Here is a 13,322-nt window from a genome sequence, read left to right on the forward strand (position 1 = left end):
GTCTTCAAGACACACAAAATAATTACTTCTTTGTCTTAAGACGTTAACTTTCATGTCTCAAGACAAAGACAATGTCTTCACTCATACGTCTTAAGACGTTCTTGAGACGTCTTGGCATAAAAAAATGTCTCAAGACATCTTATAAATACTGTCAAGACATCTTAAGACATCTTAAGACACAGTGACAGCTGAGTATGAATCTTAAGAAAGACTTTTTGTCCTTTGGAATCATTGTCTCTTCTTGTTCTTTCTCTGTGCGGTTTTCAGAGCTGATTTTAGGGGCCTGTTGGGTTCAGTTACTGATGGTTTCACCCTTGGCTTGTTCTTGGTTGGTTTAGGTTTGGATTTTTTTGTGTTGGAAGGCTTAGTTGTGGCTCCATTCAGTAGTGTGAGCATGGATTTGGAGGACTTTGGGGTCTTGATAAGGCTGGTGGAGTTGGTGATGGCATGAGGTTTCTCAGTGCTACAGTTCTTAAAGATGTCCACTTCTCTGACACTCTGACCATGAAGCTCAGCAGGGTAGCCACACGTTGCAGACATAATCAGACCAGTCTGCTCCATCCATCTGAGACAGAGAAAGAGAAAGAGAGAGAGAGAGAGAGCCAGTGTGGGTTATTTTAGCAATTTTAGTGTTGCTAGGCACCGCCAGTTGAAGTGGACTGTATCTGAGTACCTATGCTGAATTTGGGTACCCAAATATATATTTTTTTTATTCAATATCTAATTACTTCATTAAATAGACAACATAGTTTCCAAGATTTGACTATCCGTATATATCATTTTTTGTGCATAACTTAGCATTTATGACACAATGAATGAATATAACATGACTGGTGGTCCCCAAATGTTTAGAAATGGCCCAGTATGTGTGCCTAACCTGCAGAGCAGCAGAAGATTGCAGTCACACATTAGAGGGTTGTGGTCCAGTGTGAGGTGTCGCAGTCCAGTCAGAGGTGAAAGGTCAGGCAGCTGCTCCAGCTGATTGTCCTCCAGAGCAAGAGACTGTAGAGATGAACCCAATCCAGCCAGAGCCTCCTGACTCAGCTACAGTGAGAAGCATAAATATTGGAATAATGTTTTTTATATATATTTAAAAAACTGTATTCAAGATCAAAAGATGAGCATGACACAGCATCATCAAAATAACATCCAAAGAATTAGAAGACAGTCTACAGAATGCAGGGGTGAACATGTCAAAACATGTAATTTGCAGAAGATTAGAATGACTACAATAGCCAAACTACAAGTCTCACACCTCTCATCATTGAAATTCACAAAATGAGCCAGAACAGTTCTGGGGCAGCATTTTGTGGATAGACGAGGTCAAGATAAATCTATCAAAGTGACCGGAAGAACAAAATGTGGAGATGGACTACAAATGATACTAAGCACACTACTTAATCTGTGAAGCATGGAGGTGGCAGTATCATAGCTCAGGCATGCAAGGCTGTTTCTGGAACTGGCTCATTGGTCTACAAACTCCTTGTAATGCCTTTAGTTTTTTTTTACACCATTTGAAAAAGACTATATTCAGCTGTGTGTCACATATGCACCCTACCTTCTTCAGCCCCTGCCCATCCAGGTACAGATGCTTCAGACTCCCTCCCACCGCCTGAAATGCCTTTGGACCAATCCAGCGAATTGGATTCCTTGAGAGATGGAGCTCAGCCAACAGAGGGGCATGGCCTAACAAACCATTTGGCACATCTGTAAGCTGATTGGCTCCTAGATGTAGGACCTCGAGGTTTGTGGCAGGGTCTAAAGCCTTTGCTGAGACAGTGGAGATGCTGTTATTGGTAAGGTAGAGTCCTCGGAGCATGGGGATTGGTTGGAGAAGCCCTGCTGGCTCCAGCTTAGCAATGAGGTTTCTCTCCAGGTGCAGTTCTAGTAGTTTCGGAATGTGTGCTAGCGTAGCTGCAGAGGGGAAGTGGGTGAGTTTATTTCCATCCAGGTGGAGGTACATGAGCTGCTGCGCTCCAGCAAAGGCCTCCTTGTCCAGAGAAGAGAGCTCGTTGTTTGACAGGTAGAGGTACATGAGCCCCTTCAACCCACGGAAAGCTCCAGCCTCAACTTCATGGATCTTACAGCCATCCAAGTGCAGGGACACTACCTCAGGGATACCACGGAAGCTGTTGCCAGGGATATAGTGGAAGTGGTTGCCACGCAGGTCCAGCAAGTGGGTGCTGTTGGGGAAACCACGGGGGACTTTGGTGTGGCCACGATCTTCACAAGACACATGCTGAGCCTCAGGCTAGTGGAAAGAGAGAGAAAGACAGATAGAGAGAGAAATAAAGCATAGAAAGAGAGATAGAGAAACAAAAAAGCATGATTCATGGTGCTACTGAAAGTTTAGAGAAACATCTAATTTGCACAGTAGACTTGCTTATGTGTTTTCTGACACTGTATTTATAAAAAGCCTGAGTATTGTCTGTACTTTTGTCCATTTATATAGACAACAGGGTGTAATACAGAGTCAGAAACCACTCAAGCGAGTCTTTTTGTCCCTGTTTACACTTGACATTAAAGGGGATTTCCACAGATTTTTCGAAATTTCTGCAAAATTCAGGTGTAAACAAAATTATTCAGAATGAATACTCTGATGTGATATGGTTAACCACTCAGATTTCTTTACAGGGGTGTTGATAGGAACCAGGATTTACGATATCTACAATGCAAATATTTTTTATTTACTATCAAAAACAACCAGTGAAACTACGTGTCTTCTGAGTTTACATGAAATGTTAGGAACAGTGGTAAAGTTAAAAAACAATTTTTATTTGGGTACTAATTTTGCCTCCCAGTTCCCTGCTTTATGTGCTTTAAAAATGTGCCTTAAAAATATGTTTTATGTGTAATGTAAAAAAAAAGGTAAATGAGTAAAAGTACACGTTTAATATTTTTATAATACTTTTATAATATAAGTACTTCCAAAATAATATCTATACTAAAAGTACAGTTACCTATAGTATAGTAGTAAAGTACAATTACTTAACTGTTTTTCCACCTTTTCTATTTCTTGTTTTGGTGTTATAAGGGGCACTTACAAGTGCCCACTATTTGCTTTTAGTGCAGGCCTTAGCAAAGACCACATCAGGGTGAACTCAGCAGTGATTTCTCACCCTAAATTTTGTGAAATACTGGCTAGGACCAATCAGAGCACTGGGGTCTATTTACAGCTGTCTGACCAAAATGGCAGAAAAGAAGCTAATCAGGTCATTTATCTTGCCAATGAGCTGCCACTGTAGAGCTATACATTAACAAATGAGCTATTTTAACCCATTGACTTCTTTTTGCAGTAGTCAAAAAATGCATTTCCTGCTTGCTTTGGGGGTCCCACGGTCTTTGCTCTATGCATATATTTCCTTCAATAACACTGACAGAATATATTTAGAAATGTGCATGGAAATGTGATTTACTAAACGGGAAACAAACTAGATTTTCATCTTCATTGGTGATCAAGCAGGTTATCATTTATAAAAGTATCTTTATTGTGTTTAAATGGTACTGTTTTTTTATGTTAAGAAAAGGGGGGGGGTTACAGAAGCCCTCCCCTTTCACCCCATCATTGCTCACTAGCAGCCCTACATAGAGCCACAACTTTTCACATACAGAGAGCCAACAGCGTCCTAGTCAATCTAATATTCATGTTAGTTTATTTGATTATATGAATTAAACATTTCCATTGGTCACTGGGGCCTGCAGAATGAGGCAACTGTCCATATCTTAAATTTTATATATTCTTTTGGTTAATATGCTTGCCTCCACACAAATCTGAACAACTTTTGCTAAATTAATCAGATCATATCATTAAAAAGGATTATTTCTTTACTTAATTTGTTATATTAAATCTATAGTCCTTTGCGTGAGTACCAAACGCACACGTTTAAATCTAGCACCCTCGAGAACTCGACTTCAGGCACCATTCAGGAGAGGCCCATATCTTCATGCTGTCTCCCACTGAAAGCCTCACATTCTCTCTTTCCCTCTCACTCACACCCTCACCTCACACAGGCAGTTCTCAGGGCAGTTGTCCTTCCTCTTTGGCTCAGTAATGGTCACAGTCCTCTCTTCCTCCTCTTCCTCCTCTTTCATCCCTCCATCCCGTCTCCTGCAGCGCAGGTCCTGCTCCAGCACACCCTCTAGTGGCTCGTCTGAAAGGTGCGGTGGTCCAGCGCAGTTTCCTTGGAGTTTGACCCCGCCATCCCGTGCCCAGACGCGTAGGTCCAGCAGCATGCATGTACACCGCACCGGATTAGCTAAAATAAAAAGAAATTTACAAAAGCTATTGTTGTAGCAGTCTTTTTCAGTTTTTGTTGTAGTCAGCACCAAACATACAGTGACGTAAGACTGGAGGAGCTGAGGTTTTTAAAGCACGCACTATGTAAGATGAAAGGAGTAGCATTACTGAATCAGAAGAAAAAACACTCTAAAATATGGTGCGTGTGCGCTGATGCAAGTCATGTGTAAAGCCTGAAATAATAATTTAAAACTCAGAGGTGTCAAGCCAGACTTTGTAGGAGTTTTTCAAGCCTCATCATACAGCTTTACGTATTAATATCATAAGCACAGACTAAAAACGAAGATATGGTTCGATGTTTAGGTCTCTAATGCTAAATCAACATTATACTGAAGAACATATGATGACAATAGTATTCACTTACATCCTTGGCAGACACATTCTTTGGTTCTCTTTTAATATTCTAAAGAACTTCTTAAAAATCAGATTCATCCGAAGCACGACAACATTACAAAATGCTCTTCCTCAAGTTGCATGCAATTACATAGTTCCACCAAAGAGGTCTCCAAATCCCCAAAACGTACGTAGTGTAGCTTAAAGAAATAGTGGCCTTATGCTAGGAAAAAAAATGAAGCGGAGAAAAAGAAAAAGCGCCGAATTGTCACAATGCACAATTCAAGTGTTCTCAGAGTTTCTCCAGAGCCAAAAGAAGAGCTGAATGAATGTGAAATAACTGTGTTTGAATGTGTCAGAAAACAATCAGTTAACTTGTTTTACAAAATCTTCAACAGTGGAGGTGGTGGTACCTGCTCATGGTGGAAAGTGTTACCCAGTCATAGGGGTTACCTGCTAAGAGTGTAAGAAATTACTTAGTTACTTAGTGGTGGGAACCACATAATTTAGATAAAATAGCTAGTCTACTAGTTAACACTATAGTGAAATTACATCATTTTTAGTATGTGTATAATGGGATGTTTTGGCCTACTTTAATGACAGTTCCTAATACTGGGTAATGATCAAATTTGATTGATGTATCCAATGATGTGGCTACCAATTATACAGTATGCACATAGTGGTGTAAATATATGTATATCTTTTAGTTTTTTGGATGCTTTTATTACAGTATGTGGAATACCCAGCTGAAATACCCACAACTCATAGTCGTGAATACATTTAAATTTTATATTGCTCTGCTTTCTAATTTCATATAGCAGCTCTCTTCTCTCAGGTTTTGTTTCTCTCAGGCTTCCTCTCTAATTGTGGTTTAAAACCAGATGCAACACCATGTTTCAGTAAAGCAGAACATTTCCAGCACAGTTTCATTTTCAGTCAGTCGATATTCAGATTCCCACAAGGAAGCTGCATGAATAACGAACAAAGTCAAAACTAGTAGTAAACCTGGGCAAGTTTCTTGAAAAACTGGAGTTTACCATTTGTGACATATTACCACCTAGAATGTTCTCTGGTACCACATGAATTCAGCCAAGCAATGTGGCCTACCAAGTTAACAGTAAAATTGTCAATGACATTTTAACTTCTATATCACACTGTGCTTAAATGATTGTAACATTAAGCCTACCTCTACTGAATAAGCAGCCTGTATCAGTCACCAACCAACAGTAATTTGGTGTGTGGTACTGTAAGTATTAAGAAATGTATGTTGTGTTGTTACCGGTGAGGTTGATGGTCTGGAGCTGTCCAGTTCCTATCAATGGTTGGAGGTAGTGTAGCTGGTTATGACTCAGGTCCAGGCGAGACAGGAGTGGAGAGAGAGACAGTGCTGCTGCAGACACATCCTGCAGGGCCATGTGCGCCATAGACAGGTGCGTGAGTTTGGGCATTGACACACTCATCTCACCCAGGAATGTCATGGGGTTAAAGCTCAAATCCAGATGGGTTAGCCCCACTAGTCTGAGAGAAACAGCAAGAGAGAAAGACAGATAGAGACAGTGAGAGAGAGGAAGTGAAGAACATTATCTTATCTTATATATCCACATAATGGATTTCATTTTATTACAATACTTTAAGAGTTTTTTTGATGCATTTTGAAATCTCTAATTTCACCAAAATTCAATTTAAATATTTAAGTGTGATTCAGAATTAATTCAGCAGTTATCAGGTCACTGTGGGAGGAGTTACCTGGTCCTGGTGGGATTTACCTGATCATGGCAGGATGAGTTACTCAGTCTTTGTGGAAATAGTTACCTGGTCCTGGTGGGAGTTACCTGATCATGGCAGGATGAGTTACTCAGTCTTTGTGGAAATAGTTACCTGGTCCTGGTGGGAGTTACCTGATCATGGCAGGATGAGTTACCCAGTCTTTGTGGAAGGAGTTACCTGGTCATGGTGGGAGTTGTCTGATCATGGTAGGATGAGTTACCCAGTATTTGTGGAAATAGTTACCTGGTCCTGGTGGGAGTTACTTGGTTATTGTGGGAGGAGTTACCTGGTCATTGTGAGAGTTACCTGGTCACAGTGGGAGAGCTTATTTGATCATGGTGCAAAGACTCATCTGCTCTTGGGTTAGGAGTTACTCACTCATGGTGAAAGGTTTTACCTGATCATTGTGGGAGGAGTTACCTGGTCACAGTTGAAGGAGTTACTTAATCATGGTGGGAGGATTTACCTAATCATTCTGGGAGGCGTTACCAGATCATTGTGGGAGTAGTTACTTGGTCACAGTGGAAAGAGTTTCCTAATTGGGGTGGGAGGATTTACCTGATCATGGCAAGAGGACTTACCTAATCATAGTGAAAGGACTTATCTACTCATAGTGGGAGAAGTTACATATTCATGGTGGGAGAAATTAACTAGTAATGGAGGGTCCAGTTACATTGTAATGGTGGAAGGAGTTACCTGGTCATAGCAGGAGAAGTTACCTGATCGTGGTTGCAGGAGTTACCTGATAATGCAGGGATGAGTTACCTGGTCATTGTGGCAGGAGTTAGTTAATCATGGTGGGAGGAGTACCCTGATTATAGAAGGGGGAGTTACATGGTCATGGTGGGAGGAGTTTCCTGGTCATTGTGGGGAAATTTATTTGAACGTGCCAAGAGAAGTTACTTAATCATGACTGGAGATAACTGGTCATTGTGGGAGGAGTTACCTGGTCAAGCTGGGAGGAGTTCCCTGGTCATGATAGGGGAATTTACCTGATCTGTTTATAATGGGAGGAGTTACCTGATCAGGGTAGGAGATAACAGGTCATAGTGGGTGGAGTTACCTGGTCATGGCAGGTTATGACTGGTCATAGTGGGAGAAATTACCTGGTCATGGCAGGATATAGATGGTCATATTGAGAAGAGTTACCTGGTCATGGTGATAGTGGGGAAGAACTGAAGCTCGTTGTGACTGAGACTGAGGTGGGTGAGGGAGAGAAGGCTGGCAAAGGCCTCAGTCTCAAGATTATTAAGAGAGTTATGGTTCAGACGCAACGACTGTAGATTCAACAGGCCCTGAGAGACAGAAAGAGGTAGAGATGTCACTTTAATGTTACAGCAAGAAATACATATATAGATAATATAACAAAATGTAAGGGGTCTGAGGGATGAAGAAATGAGCGTAGGGTTCAAGGGGTAAATATTTTTGGGAATGTCACCAAAGAAAACACACAAATATCTCACAATTTCTTTGTTTTGGAGACCAATATCTGAATAAACCAGCCTATAAACCAGGACTGATTTTAGGCTGCACTTTGCAGCTATGCACCACTTTTGTAAGAAGCTTTGAATGAAGTGTACTGGTAGATTTGTGGAAGTATTGGAGTACATACTTGAAAGGCCATATTGGGGATATAAATGAGCTGGTTATGGGTGAGAGACAGGAGGCTCAGTGATCCCAGTTGAGAAAATGCCCCTGGTCTGATCTCATCAATACGATTCCGATCCAGGAACAACTGCTTCAGCGATGACAGGCCATCAAATGACTCCTAGAGAAAGAAGGAGAGAGAGACAAGGCAATAATGACAGAGAAAGACAGAGAGAGAGAGAGAGAGATGCAGTTTTTTGATTTGTAAGTGGAACTAGACAAACACACACTAGACTAAATAAAGTGGTATAAATTATAATAAAAAAAATTATTTTTATTCTAATTTAATTTCCTATGCTTTACAGCTTTCATAGACATTTTTAGTATTACCTAAAGCTGTGTATCATTTTGGACACATCTAGAATTTCTTAATTTTTACAGCTTCCTAGCTTTCAGATAATTGATTAAAATCTAAAAAATTGCACAGGATTAGCATAGTGAATTCATATTATACATTTATCTGAAACCAGATTGGTTTTATATTGTTGAAAACACTGATTCCAAACTTTTGAACAGTGATTCCAAACTTATCAACAATAGTGTACATGTAGAAGAAAAAACATATAGCACATACACCTTAACACCTTCATAGATGCGTACCTGGGGAAGGATCTCAATGTTGTTGTTGGTGAGGTCGAGTTGAACGAGGCGTGAGAGACCCCTGAAGGTTCCCTCTTGTATGGAGTGTATTCTGCAGCCCTGCAGGCCCAGGTGTGTGAGGTATGGTGTGTGTGTGAACTCTCCCCGCACCAACTCCCCCAGGTTGTTCCTCTTCAAATCCAACTTCACTGTTATCTGTGATGAGACTGTGATCATTAAGAGGCTGGTATTGAGAGAATTCCTTATCTGCACTTTGTGGCCAAATGTAAGTGGACCCCCTAACATACACATCCATTAGGGCTTGCTGAACATCTCATTCAAAAACCTTTGTGCTTCAGCACTCTGTGGCACCATTCTATGAACTTGTGTAAGCTACCAATTTGCAGCTAAGCTGCTGTTGCTCCTAGATGTTTCCACTTCACATTAATAGTACCTACAGTTAATTAGCGCAGCAGAAATTTGACCAACTATTGAGCTTTAAATTGGTTACAGCGAGGGAAATCAAGTGTTCAGACACTTTTGTTTTTGTTATTTATTATACTTCCAGTGTATATGTCCACTTTAAAATGTATGAATTCATAAGCATACTCATATTTACACCGATCAGGCATAACATTATGACCACCTCCTTATTTCTATGCTTATTGTCCATTTTATCAGCTCCACTTACTACTGTATATAGGTGCACTTTGTAGTTCTACAATTACAAACTGTAGTCCATCTGTTTCTCTGCATACTTTGTCAGCCCCCTTTTACCCTGTTCTTCAGTGGTCAGGACCCCCATGGACCCTCACAGAGCAGTTACTATTTGGGTGGTGGATCATTCTCAGCACTGCAGTAACACTGACATGGTGGTGGTGTGTTAGTGTGTGTTGTGCTGGTACGAGTGGATCAGACAAAGCAGTGCTGCTGGAGTTTTTAAACACTGTGTCCACTCACTGTCCACTCTATTAGACACTCCTACCTTGTCAGTCCACCTTGTAGAGTCAGAGACGATAGCTAATCTGCTGCTGCACAGTTTGTGTTGGTCATCCTCTAGTCCTTCATCAGTGGTCACAGGACGCTGTTGGCTGGATATTTTTGGTTGGTGGACTATTCTCAGTCCAGCAGTGACACTGAGGTGTTTTAAAACTCCAGCTGCACTGCTGTGTCTGATCCACTCAGACCAGCGCAACACACACTAACACACCACCACAACCTCAGTGTTACTGCAGTGCTGAGAATGATCCACCACCCAAATAGTAACTGCTCTGTGAGGGTCCATGGGGGTCCTGACCACTGAAGAACAGGGTAAAAGAGGGCTAACAATGTTGCAGAGAAACAGATGGACTACAGTCTGTATTTGTAGAACTACTGCATCTATATAGTAAGTGGAGCTGATAAAATGCACAATGAGCATAGAAACAAGTAGGTGGTCATACTGCTATGCCTGATCGGTGTGTATGTAAAGGTTACATAAAAAATAAATCAAGTTCTAGATATTGTGGCGCCACCACTGAACCTAAGGTTTGGGCCAACAGGGAGAGCAGAGAGAGCATGTAGAGGACTCACATAATGCTGTCCATCTCTCCACAGCCTTTACTTAGTTTAAATAAAGTGGGTAAATGTTGTTGATTGTTAAGCTGAAATGTGCATGCAGTTTGTTTTGGGTTTATCATGTACTGTTATAGGTTAACTAGTGTGATGAAATGTTTACCCTCTTTGTGTGGTGTTTGGGTGTTGGTGACCTTCCCCTATTCCCCCATGTGTGAGTAGTTTCTGTTCTGCTGGTCAATAAAGAGCATTTTCCCTGAACAGAAAATGGCAGACTCTGCTTCTTTTCCTCTGTGCCGAGGCTACAATATTAATGCTGCAAAACATGTTCTTGTGCAAACTGTGTCTGTTAGCATTATGAAAAATGTTACAATTGGCTGGGAAGATTTCTTGGAACAAGTTACAACTGTGGTGAAGGTGAAGAAGCTGTCTCCGTGTTGTAACACTTGAGTTCCCTGCTAAAAGAGAAGTATTTACACAAATCAGAGATCTTCTGGAACAATGTACTCTGATTATACAAAACAAAAAGAAGCCTTTGCTAATAATTCAGAACTAAAACTTCACTAAATACAAGAGCTCGCAATGTTTGTTCTATTTCAAGCTACACTTGTTACAGAATTGAATATGATTCATTCATCTTCCCACCAGCAACTGAGCAGATTCTGACGATATCAGTCCAGTACTGATACTGGTATTGTATCTGGGCTATCTCTACTGCCAGTGTTCATCATATAGAGGTCGGCTGGATGTATACTTATTTTAATGCACCTGTTAACAATGGCGGAGACTGAAACACCCATTAAGAAGGGATGTTCACATATTTTTGGCCATGTGGTGTGTCAAAGATGGTGGCCACTTTATTAGAAACCCCCAGCTTGTAGCTCCATCTTGCTAATGTATAATTAGAGCATAATTAGCATATGTACAATTAGAGCACATCAATATAGTCGACGTATAAGATAACTGGAGCACTTAAAGTGGGCAGAGAGTGGAAACACAAGGTAGGGCTTTCTAATAAAGTGGCTGGTGAGATGGTGAGAGAACAGTGAAAAGAACCTCATCAATGGTGGCCGGGACCTGGGTGAGGTTCTTCCCCGTGCATGATACAGTGAGCTTTTTGCTGTCACAGGTGCAGACACGAGGGCACTTCCCACATTGCGTGAGTGTGGGCAACAAAAGCAGCACTGCTGTCAGCCACAGGATGGCCACAGACTTCATCAGGTGCATCTATAAGCAAAAATGAGCACAACATGGATGTCGGTGAACTGTTTCTAAGTAAGAAACAGAAAATTTGTCCTTAAAAAAAGCCATTTTCAAGGGTAAAATACTGCACAAAAATGACGTCCCATAAGGCTCCAAGGTTGTGGTAGAAAGAGACCGCAAGATTGCAAACATGTTATTTTGGTTTTGCTTCTGCAGTCTTTCTTTACATATGATGTAATAAAAGTATGTAATAAAATCTTGGGCCTGCTGACAGGGCCTGGCCATTTGGGGGTTAAGGTCAACACCTTCTTCTAAGACCCTCCCACCTCACAAAATTCAGAAGCAAAAGAAAGTTTGAGAAGCAGAAGTGAGTTTCCAAATGCAAAATCGCAAAATACGCTCCTAGAAAAAAAAAACAAAAGCAAGACCTGGCAAAATGCTAGCCAAAAAAAGGAGTAAATAAACTGAATATCTTTGGAAAATGTAATTCTTATTATCTTATTATATATTTATTTGAAACTTTTGCCAAAAAATTAACTCCATAAACACTGTGGCTGGAATACTAAAATATTTATCCTTTAACATTTCAGGGAAATTATTACAACATTCATGGTACATCATAATAAGTCACAACATGATAGCTGTTCTGTGTCCTGTAGAAGGTTATGTGAGGTAATTTTTACTCTCAGTGCAGATGAGTCATTCGCTGATTTTCTTCTATGTTTACAGACAATATATTTACCTGAGCTGCAGAGACAGAAGGAAGAGAAAAAAAGAGCTAAAAAGGAGAGAGTGAAGAGGAGAAAGACCCTTACAAAGAAACTCGCAAGGAAGGCACTTCCAGGTTAAGGTTTAAAACATGAAACATCACTTGTGTTAGTGATTAATGCTAGTATAGCTCAGCTCTGCGGCTGCTAGCAAACATAATAATTGCATAAAGTATCTAAAAGTATAAAAGTATCTAAGTGAAGTGCAGCAAAGTTTACACGATAAAGTAGAATGCAGTATTAGTGGCATGTATGTGAAAGGTGGTCTGGGTTTGAGTGAGACTCCTGGCCTGAATCACTTTCCTTGTCTACTATAACACCAAGGTAACACATTTCTCAGTAGAGTGAATGTGGCTGGGCAGAACTGTGGATCTTTCATCCTGCATATCCACACAATAGGCAACTTCTTATGGAACAACTAAGTTAAAACACTTAAAAATGTGTTCTATTTTCTATGTAGCAGGACATTGGTCAATGTGAGTTAAGTTGCAAGTTTCAAAAATGAGCAGGTGAATGAAAGCCATTAAAGTGTGATCATTCATGAGTTTTAGTTTTAGTTGTTATGAAGTTCCAACCAAATCTGTTTTGAGAAATTAACAGCATTAAGGTTTAAACTCTGCACCTGAACTTAATGACCTTAATATAAGGCATTTTACAAACTCTCACTCCGTCTCTAACCTTAAACATCTTAGAAAGAGAAATATATACATACCTTTTGTGCGGCTCCTTCAGTGCTGCAGAAGTTGAATGACTTGAGATGCAAGAGAGCAAGTCAGAAAGAGGTGGGGAGGGGAGAGGGAGAGGAAGAGACCCTTGGCTTCACAAAATACCTTAATTGCCACTATTCATTCTAATGGTGTAGAGTACATGAATTCAGAGTTCTAACGTCTATCTTAAAATAGACAAATTCAATTCTATGTAATTTAAATTAATTTAATTTCAGTTTTGAAAAAGCAAGAGTAAATAAGTTGTTTATTGATTCCTTTTTTATTTGTGAACAGTCAAAATTTGAAAATATTCCTGAGTTGGCTATATGAAATCAAAATTTAATATTACTACTAAAGGACAAAGATTTATATCATATAGTTTCTGTGATTGTTATTGTGCTTATGTTTGTGAGTTTATACATAAGCTCACAGTAACCAACTAAAACACACTGGGAATTCCAGCATTGG

General features: G+C 40.2%; 1 protein-coding gene across 1 annotated transcript; it reads right to left on the bottom strand.

Moving 5' to 3' along the window:
* Positions 1 to 228: 228 nt before the first annotated feature.
* chadla (chondroadherin-like a) lies at positions 229 to 11,404 on the bottom strand. The gene is made up of 9 exons (XM_036565494.1): positions 11,234 to 11,404; positions 8,645 to 8,839; positions 8,010 to 8,165; positions 7,547 to 7,692; positions 5,910 to 6,148; positions 4,003 to 4,256; positions 1,559 to 2,251; positions 878 to 1,044; positions 229 to 565 (listed from the first exon to the last, which is right to left on the bottom strand). Exons 1-9 carry the CDS (start codon positions 11,402 to 11,404, stop codon positions 229 to 231), a joined length of 2,358 nt encoding a protein of 785 aa, XP_036421387.1.
* Between the last annotated feature and the right edge of the window lie 1,918 nt (positions 11,405 to 13,322).

The sequence above is a fragment of the Colossoma macropomum genome, unplaced genomic scaffold (assembly GCF_904425465.1).
Source record: "Colossoma macropomum unplaced genomic scaffold, Colossoma_macropomum, whole genome shotgun sequence".
Taxonomy (NCBI): domain Eukaryota; kingdom Metazoa; phylum Chordata; class Actinopteri; order Characiformes; family Serrasalmidae; genus Colossoma; species Colossoma macropomum.